At 53.6% G+C, this 12,967-nt stretch overlaps 4 protein-coding genes across 5 annotated transcripts; 2 read left to right on the top strand and 2 right to left on the bottom strand.

The window, feature by feature from the left end:
- Positions 1–245: 245 nt before the first annotated feature.
- AAFC00_005319 (uncharacterized protein) lies at positions 246–2,608 on the bottom strand (the record flags this gene model as incomplete). The annotated part of the gene is made up of 3 exons (XM_069345087.1): positions 246–648; positions 725–825; positions 899–2,608. The coding sequence occupies 3 exons, from the start codon at positions 2,606–2,608 to the stop codon at positions 246–248; spliced, it is 2,214 nt and encodes a 737-aa protein (XP_069202915.1).
- Positions 2,609–3,516: 908 nt separating this feature from the next.
- Positions 3,517–4,302, top strand: AAFC00_005318 (uncharacterized protein; the record flags this gene model as incomplete). Its single annotated transcript, XM_069345086.1, has 2 exons — positions 3,517–3,992; positions 4,071–4,302. The coding sequence occupies 2 exons, from the start codon at positions 3,517–3,519 to the stop codon at positions 4,300–4,302; spliced, it is 708 nt and encodes a 235-aa protein (XP_069202914.1).
- A 534-nt stretch (positions 4,303–4,836) lies between these two features.
- AAFC00_005317 (uncharacterized protein) lies at positions 4,837–9,048 on the bottom strand (the record flags this gene model as incomplete). The annotated part of the gene is made up of 3 exons (XM_069345085.1): positions 4,837–4,876; positions 4,929–8,859; positions 8,952–9,048. The coding sequence occupies 3 exons, from the start codon at positions 9,046–9,048 to the stop codon at positions 4,837–4,839; spliced, it is 4,068 nt and encodes a 1,355-aa protein (XP_069202913.1).
- A 1,963-nt stretch (positions 9,049–11,011) lies between these two features.
- Positions 11,012–12,836, top strand: AAFC00_005316 (uncharacterized protein; the record flags this gene model as incomplete). 2 transcript variants are annotated; one of them, XM_069345083.1, is made up of 3 exons in its annotated part: positions 11,012–11,669; positions 11,757–12,019; positions 12,078–12,836. In XM_069345083.1, the coding sequence occupies 3 exons, from the start codon at positions 11,012–11,014 to the stop codon at positions 12,834–12,836; spliced, it is 1,680 nt and encodes a 559-aa protein (XP_069202911.1). The 2 variants fall into 2 exon arrangements, with proteins under 2 accessions (XP_069202911.1, XP_069202912.1); XM_069345084.1 differs by having other exon boundaries at positions 11,012–12,019.
- Positions 12,837–12,967: the final 131 nt, after the last annotated feature.

Here is a 12,967-nt window from a genome sequence, read left to right as displayed (position 1 = left end):
AATGTCGAGGATCCTTTTGTAAGGCGAAACGAAATCGAGTGTCGTCTTGTCTCGTTTTATCGCATCTGTCACCCCTTTGACATTCGTGTCTTTTCTTCTTCGCCTTCGTCATGTTGCGCTTTGCATCGTACGTTATGTGACTACACGCCCGTCCCTCTCCCTCCCCACTTCTCCACTTGAAAAGGCAGAAGAAGTAATCTAGCAGCAGTGTGAGGTATGCATCTGCACAAGCCAAGTCTCTTGTGCTAAAACCCGGGAACAGGACTGCCCACTACTCCGACCTGAGCACCAGTCTGACCGACGGCAGCGGCTTCGGCGGCCAATCTACGCTCGCGGTACTTGCGCCCATTAATGATATTTTGTAGACGTTTGCGCTCGCGTGGGTCTGTGACTTTGGTCCAGTCCAAGTCCTCGCCTTCAATGGCATATTCCTCGAACATGGCTGGTCCGCCCCCGCGTAAAGTAGCCGCGTAGACGTCCGGTAGATTTGAGAGGTCTTGGAAAGAGCGTTGTTGGGAGAGGGCCCGCGCTGGGTTCGGGACGAATCCTGAGGGCGTGTGAGGAGTTTGCTGCGGTGGTGGCACGGAGGTTCGGTGTTGTATCTGTTGTTGTTGCTGCTGCTGTTGTTGTTGTGGAGGCGGCTCAGGGCTGTACTCTGTCAGTATCAGCGGGTATCGCTTTGTCTGGGAGGACATGTGCTTTGCTGGCTTCGAGAAGTACTCACCGTGCGGTGCCTGCTGGGCGTTCGTTGGCGTAGAGATCTTTCGACCAGGGTGGGAGTCGCTTGTCGCGCTCATAGAGGAGTCCGCAATTGTTGCATAACGTCTGGGAAATAGCATGTTAGTCTTTTCGCATTCTGCTGGGATCGGGTAAATTGGAAGGATTGGGTCAAACTCACCCTGGCTCCATAGGGCCCGTCTCTGACTGCCCACACAGCAGTACCCCAGACTCGACAATGGCTACAGTGCCATATTTGTCGTTCCTGTTCGCTGAGCTTGCCCTGTTCGCCACCGAAGGCAGCATTGAGATCTGGACTTTCACGAGTGACGGGACTGAGGGACCTGAACCGTCGCTTTTTCTTGCTCCGCTCTCCTCGTCCCATTCTCTCCTCTTCGCCTCCATGTGTGCCTAGACCATTGCCGAAGTAATCTCCCAAGCCACCCGGCGTGGCTTGGTAGGAGTTGTTGGCTCGCGCGGCCGTCTCTCGCCGTAACCTTCTGATCTGGCGTTCACGATCGCCCTCGCGCTTCTCAATTTCTTCCTTGCTCAGCGTCTCGACACGCGGTTGCCATTCAGCTCCCAAGTCTTCGTTGTCGAACCTCCAGCCGGCGCCTTCGCCAAGTGCAAGTGAGCCATCCCCGTGTACTTCAGCGGCCTCGTTGTCGATCTCGCCCCATGCGTTGATGCCACTGCCGATTATGCCGAGTAACGAACCGTTGTTTTCGATTACCTCTTTCTTCAGCTTCAACACCGCTTCGTAGATGGCGTGCGCCAGTGCAGGAACCCATTCACCGGACAGGCCGATGTCGGCACAGGTTTGTTTCGCGAACATCTCAGCAAAGCCAGGCGGATGGGCGAGGGACCACTCGAACTTGTCTGTGTACAAGCTGTTCTGAAGATTCACCGACAGAGAGACGATGCACCTCTGAGCGTCGTCCGGGTTGTACGGCAAGGGAACGGCGGATTGCGCCGAAGCTGTGACAGCAGACAATAGAGCCGGTGGTTGTATCGGGGTAGCAAGGTTCCGTGGTGTATTGAAGCCGTCTGTCAGAGTGTGGTTGACCGAGGGAGTCTGCATAGGGGTGTTTGACTGATCGCGTGACAGACCAGGTCGCTGAGACGGGGCTCTCGTGTCTGCAACAGTGGGCGCAGCCGATGGATTGAAGAGAGGATGGAGGGCGACTGCGGCGTGGTCCTCGAGCTGTTGCCGGATCTGCTGTGTGATCTGGATCACCAGGGCGGGTCGTCGGTCTACGGGGAAGTCAAGCTCGTCGACGAAGACCTTTGCGAATTGATCAGGAGTCATCAGCGCCTCGTGTAGATTCCAAAGAAAGTAGTCTTTGAGACGGTACTCTGGCGTCGGCTCGGGCGCTTTGTAGGCGGGCGAGGCCTCGTCGATTCCCAGCTCGCGCGCATTGTTTGGTTTCGGCAGCGGAGGCTCAGGCTGGAAGGTGCTGATGTTCAGATCGATGCGGATGGGGACGAGGTTGAGAGGCAGTGTGGCCTGGAGGTGGACTTGTTTCTCCGTGAGCGCCTTTTTGGGCTTTCCCATCCATTCCCTCCATATGCCTTGGACGTCGACGGGTGAGTCCACTTCCTTTCCGATCTCCTTGTGCTGCACCACCTGTCCGACCTGCGAGTCGTTCTGGCGCAAACTACGCAGCCCAGTCGGCCTGCGCGGGGCATCGCTGTCGTCGATGCTGTCCGTGTCCAGGTCTTCCGAGTAGTTGATGGCCGTGGTGCCGCGCTTAGTCCTCAATGGCGCGATGACGTTTGGCGGCTGGGTGGCTGGAGTGAGTAATGAATTGGCATAGGTGCGGATGCGTGGAGCATAGCTGGAGACGAAAGCCTGCGGCACATTTGTGCGCGACATGGCGAACGAGGACATGGTCGGCGTCTGTCTGGCGTGGCGCGAATTGCGCGGAAGCTTCACTGGGTGAGCCTTGTCACTCTGCTCTGGCCCTGGCTCTCTCGCTGCGCTGCGACTGTGCCCAATGATTTGCTGTGCGTGTACTGTACTGTGGACAGGAAATTTCCCCAGACGCGACAAGCACGAAAGCACGGTGGTGCAGAGGCGAGAGCAGGCAAGTCAACAGGGTCCTCACGCGTCGCAGTCGGTCGTCGTGGGTGAGTGCTATTGGAAGGTCAGGGTCAGATTCAGGGACCGCGAATCAACAGAGAATACTCGGGATATGGAAAGATCCGAGAGGTTGTCGATGATGATGAGGAGTTAAAAAAGGTGTACAAAGTTCATCCCACTCTGCGCGACCATGATCTTGTGCAAAGCAGGCACTGATCTGATGGATGTGGAATGCCGTGTATTGTTCCGCTGGATGATTCGAAGCAAGGGAGCGTTTCCGACGTGCAACAATGACCACCCAGACTTCACGTTAAGGTATCTTTTACTGTGCCCTTGCGCTGCACTGCACTTTGCTCTGATCACCTTACTGTACGAGTAAAGTACCTCACATCTACTCTAATTACAAGTATCATTGTCGAAGCCCGCGGCGTGAAGAATCCGAGAACCCGCCATGTGCCAAGCCAGATCTCCTTGACATTACATTAGCACAGCAGTTGTACAGAAGAGTGCATTGTGCATAGAACTATCTATCTAGGAAGCTTTGCCGGCGAAACTTACCAATCCCGTCGCATGCTTACCTACAGTGCAGGTACTTGTACACTACCAGACTACCTACATAAATGCAGCTCCAGCACCACCACTATCAAGACTTCTACATAATTACCGTACACTACTTTTGCTCAACACACAGAACACCCAGGAAAGAAAAGAAGAAAATGCCAGGCGCCTCTCTCTGGATTATCCCCCCTCCAGACTCGCACTTTAGCAAAATCATCCAATCCCTTATAACAACCACCATCCCCACTTCTCACTTCCCACACACAGAAACCCACACATTCATCCCCCACGTCACCATAACATCAGATATACCTCTAAACCGACTCCCCTTATCCAAAGCTCCCCAATCAGCGACGGTCAACGACGAGCCAGACTTCCAAGCATGGCTCGGTAACCTCCATCTCGACATGGCAAGCACCGATGAAGACGAGGAATCAATCGCCGTCGCTCTAGAACGACTGGAAGCCGGCGACGCGTTCACCAAGAAACTGACCATCAAGTGCGAGAAGAGCGCCTCTCTGCTTTCTTTGGCGGCTTCCTGTCGCGCACAGGCTGTAGACCTGTTTACTGCTGCTCCTACTGCCGCCCGTGGCTGGGCTACGGAGCAATATCTGCCTCACATGAGCTTGATGTAGTATGTACTGTACTATCCACATGACCCGAAACAGGAAAAGACTTATTGACGGCGTTCTCTTTTTCCTTTGCTTCAAAGTGCCAGTCTTCCGACTCCTGAGGTTCGAGAGCAGATCGAAGCCATACAACAAGACGTGCACAATGCCTCTCGCCATCTGTCAACAGACGATCAAGGAGTGGTCGCCACAGGCGGAAGCCTGGTCTTGGTCGACACGAGCAAACCTATCTCGCAGTGGCAGATTGTTGCTGAGAGAGAGCTTCCTCAACTTCGGTGGATGTCACCATGGGCGAAGTCTGGCTTTGATGATTAATTCCGTCTGTCATTTTTTCTTCAATACACTAGCTGAACGCTGTAGAACAAGCATCAAAAACATCGAAAAAGGACAACTAGCAAGGAAAATGTTACAAGACTAATGACGACTATCTCCATAATAATAAAATGAAATTCTTGTTAACCCCTGACCATCAACAATAATCATTTTGCATCTACAGCCCGTCCCCTCAATCTCCACCTCTTTTTCTTCTTTGGCGTGCTTTGCTTTGCTTTGCTTTTTTTGTGTCTTCAGAACCCCCATTCTTTCTTTACAATTCTGCGAGTCGTGTTGCCATCGAGTCGTACGCCATGCAGACTGAAATGCCCACTGCTGGCAACACGCTTCAATTCATTCTTAGCCAACTAGTGGCCGCCAACGCCAACAGTCGAAAGCTGACAGCTGGAATGCAAGAATTCAAGTGAGTCCAGTTTCCAGTACCCTTCGAATTCTGCTACACCATCAGTGCATGCTGCGACATATCGCAACGACGAATGCATCAACGTCATACGTCAACATCCCATGGTCATACGCTTATAGAGCATATGGGTTGAGGGTTCTGATTGTCAAGCACCTGGATAATGTTAGTTCTGATCTGAAAATACACAAGGTTTACTTGGACTTACGGGGGACTCTTCGTCATGTCCGTCTTAAGGATCACAGGTACCCTGGTCATCTCGGTGACATCCTGGATGTAATCACCGTTCACTTCCCGCAGCTTGAACATGTCTAGGTACTTGTCCCTGCTGCTGAGCTTCGTCTCTGCTGTGGATCCATGGAGCAGCTTCGAGTCAGACTTGGTCCTTTGAGGACCTTGCTTGACGTTGCCATTGCGTGTCGGGGAAGGTGGCATGCTCTGAGTGTTGCGGTCTGCGTTGAGAGACACTCCGGCCGTCTGGTCAGTGATTTCTGACACACCGCCGTCTTCATCGTCATCATCATCGAACAGCGCATCAACATCGTCGGTAGAGATGGTGCCAGTCTCCATCTTCTTGCGTTGAGCTTCCTCCGTCTCCTTGGCACGCGCAGCAGCGGCTGACGCAGAGGCAGCAGCCACACGACCTGCCTTGGGTTTCTCGTCCTCGGGCACGAAGGTTGAGGACGGCACACCCTTCTCCCAGTAGAGTTCAAGAAGACGCTTGTTCTTGTCGAACTCGGCCTTCTTTAACGGCAACTGATCGCAGTGCACACGCTTCTCGAAACCGTATTCCGGAATGAGGACGTCAAAGGCGGACTCGTACACACAGAGAATGATACCTTCGGTAATCAGATCGCCACCGGCTTCCTGGCTCTTCTTATCCATGATTCGGCACGACTCGATATGCACACTCTGCTCCTGAGCAGCTTGGGCGGAATCCTTCTTCGTGTTGCATGTCTCGGCAGTCTTGGCCAGTGTCTCAATGTCCTCGGCAAATTCCACGGCGCCATTGCTAAGGACGTGCTCAAGCTGGCGATGCACAATGATATCTGCATAGCGTCTGGAAGGGTTGGTGAAGTGAGTGTACACGGGCAGATTGAGTGCGTAGTGAGGAAGGGCATCCTCGGCAACCTTGGCAGGAATGCAGTACTTCGCACGCTGCATTGCCTTGACGACCAGCGTCTCCATACCCTTGCGTAGCTCCGGATCCTCGACCTTAAAGAGGCTGGCCTGCAGAGATCCACTGCTGGTAGGATCAATGTCGAAACCGATGTTGGACATGCGATCAGCGAAGGTCTGGAGGCGACGTGGGTTGGGTGGCGCCTGTCTTCGGAGAAGTGCCTTCTCCGGAAGACCTGCCAAAATCTTCTGTGCAACGAAAGCGTTGGTCTTGTGGCTGATTTCCTCGATGAGCTCATGTGCTGGAGAAGAGTCAAAGATGTTCTGCTCAACCGGCACATTCTCGTCGTCAAGCTGGTACAGAAGACGCAGAGGAGGAATGTCGGCTGATCGATCTCCGAATCTTGCCTGGCGAAGCTTCTGGGTGATCGAATGTAGCATCTTGATCTTGTTGGCACGTTCGTCACCAAGTCCCGCATCACCCTTTCCAGTGATGATGGCATCGACCTCGTCGTAAGACAGCTTGCCGGAGCTCTTTATGATGGCTTTGCCAACCCACGTGTCCTCCTCGAGCACACGACCGGTGTCGGGGTTGACCTTGAAGACCACACTCACAGTGTATCTCTCCTCGCCTGGGCTGAGACAGCAAATCTCCGAAGAAATTCTGGGCGGGAGCATGTTGACGGTTCTATTCATCAAGTACACTCCGGTGCCACGCTTCTTCGCCTCGCGATCCACAAGCGAGGCTGGTTTGACAAAGTGGGTGATGTCAGCAACGTGAACACCAATCTCCACGTGACCATCGCTGAGAGTCTTGAAGTGGATTGCATCATCCAATTCCTTGCTTCCATTGGGGTCGATGGTAAATGTGTGTTCATCACGGAAGTCGCGGCGGGATTCCAATGCGGCCTCGCCATCCTTGGCGACAGACCAATCTTCATATCCAATGTTTTTGATGACAGCATCCGAGAAATCATCTGGGCCGAAGTTGTTGTCACGCAAAAGGGCGTCAGTCTCCACTCTCAGATCACCAGCATCACCAAGCTGTTCGACGAGAGTACCGAAAGGGTGAAGGGAGGTGATGGGCCATCTCTTGATGCATGCAACGAAGATCTTGTTTGCATAGTCCTGATGCCTGTCGACAAAGTCCTTTGGAGCTTGCTCAGTTGGGATGGCAATTAGAGGCACACGCTTGTCAGTAGGCTTGAACCAGACGATCTTCGGGCGGTCTTGGTGTCTGTCCTGTTGGTTGCGGCCATGACCTCCGTCACGGCCATGACGCTCAGCCTCCTGTCGCTCCTTGGTGGCTTGGCTGCTAGGACGAAGGAGTCCGAGAGTACCCGAGAACATCTGTCCTGCTACACGTTCGATGACAGCAACAACGTGGCCTGCGTACAACGGCTTCTGGTCGTCGTTGATCTCGTCCTCCTCCATGAGAAGCAGACTCTGGCCTTCGACTTCGACATCGTCGTTCTTCTTCTGCGTAGGGCGCTGCTTGAGACTGCCGCGTCTGCGGATACCGCCTTCAGCCGCAGAAGACTCGGGCTGAGTAGTGGCATCATTGACAGCGGTGATGGATCCACCACGGCTGTCGGTCATGTCCTTGCGCTTCTTCTTTTCCTCCTTTTCACGCTTCTGGCCCCAGACCTCGTCAACATCCAGGAGCTCGACGGCGACCAGGTCACCCTCGAGGGCACGATTGCGGTCCTTGCTACCACAAATGAAGATGTCGGCGTCCAGATCGGTGGTAGTGACGTACGCATCACTTCTGTTCTTCTTGTTGACACGGAGAACACCGGCGACAAGCTGTCCATCGCCGAGGAGAGCGGGCAGGGTTGCCTGCGGCAGATAAGGAGTGAAGAGAGTCTTGCGTTGCTGCTGTTGCTGCTGCATGCTCATCTGAGGCTGTTGGCCAGCGGGCATTGGTGGCTGGAGACCAGCAGCCTGGTATGCCTGGATCTGAGCCAGCTGCAGAGCATTGAGCCCTTGAGCACCAAACATGTTGCCCTGCATCAAGACTTGACCTTGGGGAAGTTGGACGAGTTGAGGCTGTTGAGGAAACTGGAAGCCGCTGATGGAGCTTACGGAGTTGTTGCTCATGGACTGGCGAGAACGGTGGCCAGGCTGGAAGGGCTGTGCTCCGGCATGTTGGTTCATCTGGAAGTTGCCCATGTTGGTTGCATGCTGCTCCTGGATGGTTGGCTGCTGTTGACGCCAGTTGCCCTCGAAATTGCGAGAAGCGCTCCTGCCATGCCCTTGACTACCACGGCGTTGAGGGTCGCTTGCGCCCGCATCGTTGGTGGCCATCGGAGGTGGGAACTGGAAACCTGCAGGGCCGCCACGGCCTGCACCCCTGTTGTTGCCGACAGCCATACTCTGGCTACGACCGTGGCCGGCGGCTCGTCCGCTACCCCGAGCTGAAAGAGTGCTGGCAGGGGGCGGCATATCATTACTCTGGGTCCCGGGGCTGTCCGATCGAGTTTGAGGCGACGAAGGAGCGGCACCGGAGGCACCAGGAATAGGGAATTGAAAACCTGACTGCTTGCGTTTCTGCTCAGCTAGTTCAGCGGCCTTCTTGGCCTCGGGGAGTGCAAGGGAGTGTCTGCGGGTATGGCCGCCGCCGGTCGAGCCACCTCCTCTGCCACGAGGGTTGACATTTTCAGTCTTGTTGCTGCCGCCAGCGGGGAAGCTGAATTCACCGAAAGCAGATCCAGATGTACCCGAAGATGGTGCTGGTGGGGGGCCCATGCTCATCGTAGGCAATGCTGACTGGTTACGGCGATGACCACCTGCTTGTTGGAGGCCAGCAGCCATGGGCATCTGCAGATGCTGCTGCGGGAATTGGAAAGCATTGCCGGCTGCGCCTTGCATCTGGCTCTGCATCTGTTGATAGTTTTGGTTAGGTAGTTGTTGCTGAGGCTGAATCATGCCCATGTTAACATATTGTTGGTGAGTAGCAGCAATCTGCTGTTGTTGCTGCTGAAGCAGTTCGATCTGCTGTGCAAGAGCGAGTTGCTCCACTGCGGAGTGAAGAATGTTAGCAGAAGATCTGTAGTCATACAGGGTACGTATACAGTGAATGCGTAAGCCCTAGGAATGACAAGTGACGTACTCATCAGGGGAGTAAGCTCAGAGGGGCTGCGCCTGTGAGCGATGTGAAGACGACGGCCGCCTGGACCTGCAGGTCCGTTCTGTCCTTGTTGATCCATTCTCTTGATGTGAATATGATACAGTAGACAGGTGACGAGGAAGTATGTCGTTCACGACACCTTGGTCAGTGTGCTGTGCGGGGGCTAACGATTGATCAGTCCATCGGCTATTAGAATTTGCATCAGGAGAGATAAGACATACAGTACAATCTATCGACGTTGCGGGTAGTGCTGATACGTGATAACGCTGTTGCTAGTCAGAAGTGGACATTGCAAGCTTAGTGGTATAGAGCTGCAGATGTCGAGCATACCGAGTGTCGAATTTGTCGATGTAAATGAGCTTCCCAAGAAAAGGCCGAATAGTGTTAACTGCTTGTGTTGGAGAGGTTCTTTCTCAGAGTGATTGCAATGTTGCGCAATTTGATGCAGTCGAATTGCTGTAAGGATTGAGACCTGGCCAGACTGGGGGAGGTGGCTGTACAGCCGAGCAGGTTATAGGGAAGGAGCGGGAGTCGCAGCTGCCTGTGGATGGCAGCCTGTATCGGACGAGACAACACAGTCTCAAAAGCAGTCTACCAGGAAGGCAGTGAGTGGGGAGGAGGGGGCAAAGGGGGGTGGAAAGAGGGAGGAGGGACTGTGTAGATGGAGCGGAAAGGAAGGTAAGGTGGGTGTGGGTGTGAGAGCGCGGGATGAGCAGAGATGGCGATGATTTGAATGGCGAGAAGGAGGTGTGGATCTTTCTGGGCTGCCGTATGACATCGCCCGCCGCACTAGTAGGTTCAAGCGAAAGGTGGAACTGTGGCCTCTCTGGAGAGCTTCTCCGCATGCAGACAGGGAAACTTTGTCGACAAAGCCCGGTTGCGGCTATAATTATCTACACGACAAATCCGTCACTGTCCATCATGTTTCAGGTGTAGTTCGCATATACAACTCGAGAGATTGATAGAGCCGACCGACGGGAGTCCTTTGGTAATACGGGACGTCATCATCGATGGACGCATGCTTTCTAGTTGCAAGCCAAGCGTATAGGACGCAATTTCCATGTGACAATATCTCTCCAGCTTGTCCTAGCCGTGCGCTATTCGGCTCACTTTTTGCCAATCCTCATCTGGTTTTGTAGCTGACCGATGTCGTACCAGATGGTCTATAACTGAACAGCGTTCTCGATTTCCCGCCACTCTTGAGGTTATAGCAGTAATGACGAGATAAATATCATCTATCCTCCAGCTAATGTACCAAGTGCGAGTTACAACGTTGCGTATTTGCCTTTTTTCGACCGTGTCTGCAGCGTGACGCCCTACTCAACCGTCCGGGGATCGAGCCAAAGAACTAAAGAAGCTAAGGTTAGCTGATACCAAGATCTCCTTTGTCGAGTCCTGGCCTAGCCATTTATCCTTCAAAGAGAATATTACGGACCACAGATATCTTGAGCAGCATTACTGATATCAAACACCAAGAACAAGGTACCTTTTCTTGACTGCGTGCTTGCCAGGGTCCAGTAATACGGCGAATGGGACACGACTAATATTTTATCCATACCCGAACAAGCAACGGTGCAGCAGCAGTGGATGGATGTGCCGCGAGCGTGCGTGCATCCATCGTGCTGCACTCTGCAAACGCTGTGTACAGGAAGGCAGAGCTACCTAGGTACCTTAGCCACATGTGCATGCGGCAGGCTGAAGCGAATGTGACGGATAGGGCTGAGAGCCAAAGGGAGCTTTGACATGACTCGAGACGAATCATGGAAGCAATCCAAGGAAACATGAACTCTTTACTTCTTCATGTGCACAACGTCAACAACAGACATCTCTATTATTGCTGTATCATTCGCCCGATACACTTTCGCGACCGAGATGCTTGCTCGCTCTTCTTACACTCTTTCATTTCCAGTTTCAGCTCTTCTTCTCTTTGTGTGATCCGACGCTTTGTCTTGAAACACGCGTTTTCTTTTTCCGGCCAACATAAATTGTGAATTACACATCTCCTAGTACTTTGTGAAGGCATTGCGGACTCTCAGGGCCTGATGAGTTCACCATGGAAACGGTCAGAGACGTCCAATCCATCAGCACGAGGTCTACGTGATGATATGAGGAATCGTCGGAGTGGTCAACACTCGCCTTATCGGCCAAAGACAGATTCCGTCGCTTCTTCTGTGTGGGAAGAGTTCAATCGCCTATATATTGATGAGGATCGTGGCTTCCACAAAGGTCTAGACGACCAGCTCGCCGAACAAGAGAGACTGCACAAGGAAGCCCTTGCCATTGCTGCCGCTGAGCATGAACGTGTCAGGGAAAGCGCCGAACGCGCGCGAGAGAGGGTCGAACTTGAGATCGAGCGCGAAAGAAAGCGTCGAGAGGAGGAAGAATTGAGAGTGCTCGATGCGGCGAGGCGAGAGAAGGTCGAGAGAGAGGCTGCCGAGAGGAAGCGATTGAAGGAAGAGCTAGAGCGACAAGCAGAAGACCAGAAGAAGCGCTTGGCAGAAGAGAAAGACATCGAGACCACGCGCACGCGGCTCGCTGAGCAGAAGCGGAGGGAAGAAGAGGAGGCTGGGCAGAAGAAGAAGCAAGAGGACGAGGAACGTGAGCGCAAGTCAAAAGAGCAAGCCAGCAGTGCGGCTGCGGCAGCAACCAAAGCAACGGAGAATGCGCAAGCACAACCTGCTGCTGCGGCTCCAAGCACAGGTACAGCTATTGTCGCCGCTGCCGCTCCGACCACTCAGCCTGGCCAAGGGCCTCCAGCCACTCATGCGCATCCATCTCCGGCCCCAGCGCAAGCACAACCAACACCGAGCGCACCTGTCAATCAAATCGTGCAAAGCGGCGCCCCTTCGTTGACAAATTCGGCTGCTGAGCGTGAAGCTACGCATCGGCGTTATCTGGGTCTCCACAAGCGTCTGAAGGAGATGCGCAAGTATGTGGTGTCTGAAAGTAAAAAATCACCGGCACTGAAGAAGCAGCTCGGAGATTGGCGGCGAAAGGTCGTACAGACTGTTGGACAATTGACGACAGAAAAGGGAGGAAACAGGAAGCCGGTAATTATAAGTGGATGCTTCGAGTATAAGACACACAAGCTAATGGATTTCCCTGTAGTTGCTCGACATGACGCAGACTCTGCAACAAGCGCAGCAATTCTCCGAGCCCAGTGTTGACGTCTCGTCATACATCATCTCCACCGCAACGGACGGATCGCCGATACCAATGTCCGGAGCATTTATCTACCTTCTGAATATTCTGTCGAAGAGCGTGATATCGCAATTGATCAATGAAGCCTCAGTGTCACCGAAGATTGCCGAGCCTATCGGAATCATGGCAGTCAGCATATTCTCGCAACCTCTATTTAAAGCCAAAGACAGGACGGTCTCCTTGATCGACATCCTCCTGGCCAAGTACCATGCGGTCTGTCCAATCCTATGGGGCATCTATGGCAGCGAGAAGACGGCACAGGGGCGCACTCGGATTGGGTGGTGGAAGGAAGACGGCAGCTGGGTAGGGGAGCAGCGACACATTGAACGCATGACTGGACTCGGTGCAGGCTATGGAGCACTAGCCTTGCGAGACTTCAGCAAGTCCAAGAACGACAACCCGTATCCGCCGTCGAATTACTGGAAGTCGCTGAGTTATATCGTCAACACTCCACCAACAGAAGCGCAACCGACACACTTCTATGTGCTCAAAGCGCTGATTGATGGTTACATCCCCAGATTCGTGGGGTTCTACGGACAGGCTGGTTTGGTGGCACTCAGGAAGGCACTCGTGGACTTCCCAGCACAGGCGCCAAGAAACCCGGCCAGAGATGCGGTCCTGGTCATGCCCGAGACTTTCAAGAGAGATCTCAAACTCACATTATAGAAGTAGACGAGGCGAGCCATACCTTGAGTTATCATGCGTATGAAAGGCGAAATCATACAGGTGGCCGGACCCGACTGTGCCCGTGTATGATTGTATAGTATGCATCGGGGCTTCAGAAACAGGACGATGGG

This window comes from Neodothiora populina, assembly GCF_041146345.1.
Source record: "Neodothiora populina strain CPC 39397 chromosome Unknown canker_contig_5, whole genome shotgun sequence".
Lineage (NCBI taxonomy): Eukaryota > Fungi > Ascomycota > Dothideomycetes > Dothideales > Dothioraceae > Neodothiora > Neodothiora populina.
The sequence above is the reverse complement of the archived record's forward strand: the minus strand, read 5'-3'. Positions and strand labels throughout refer to the sequence as shown.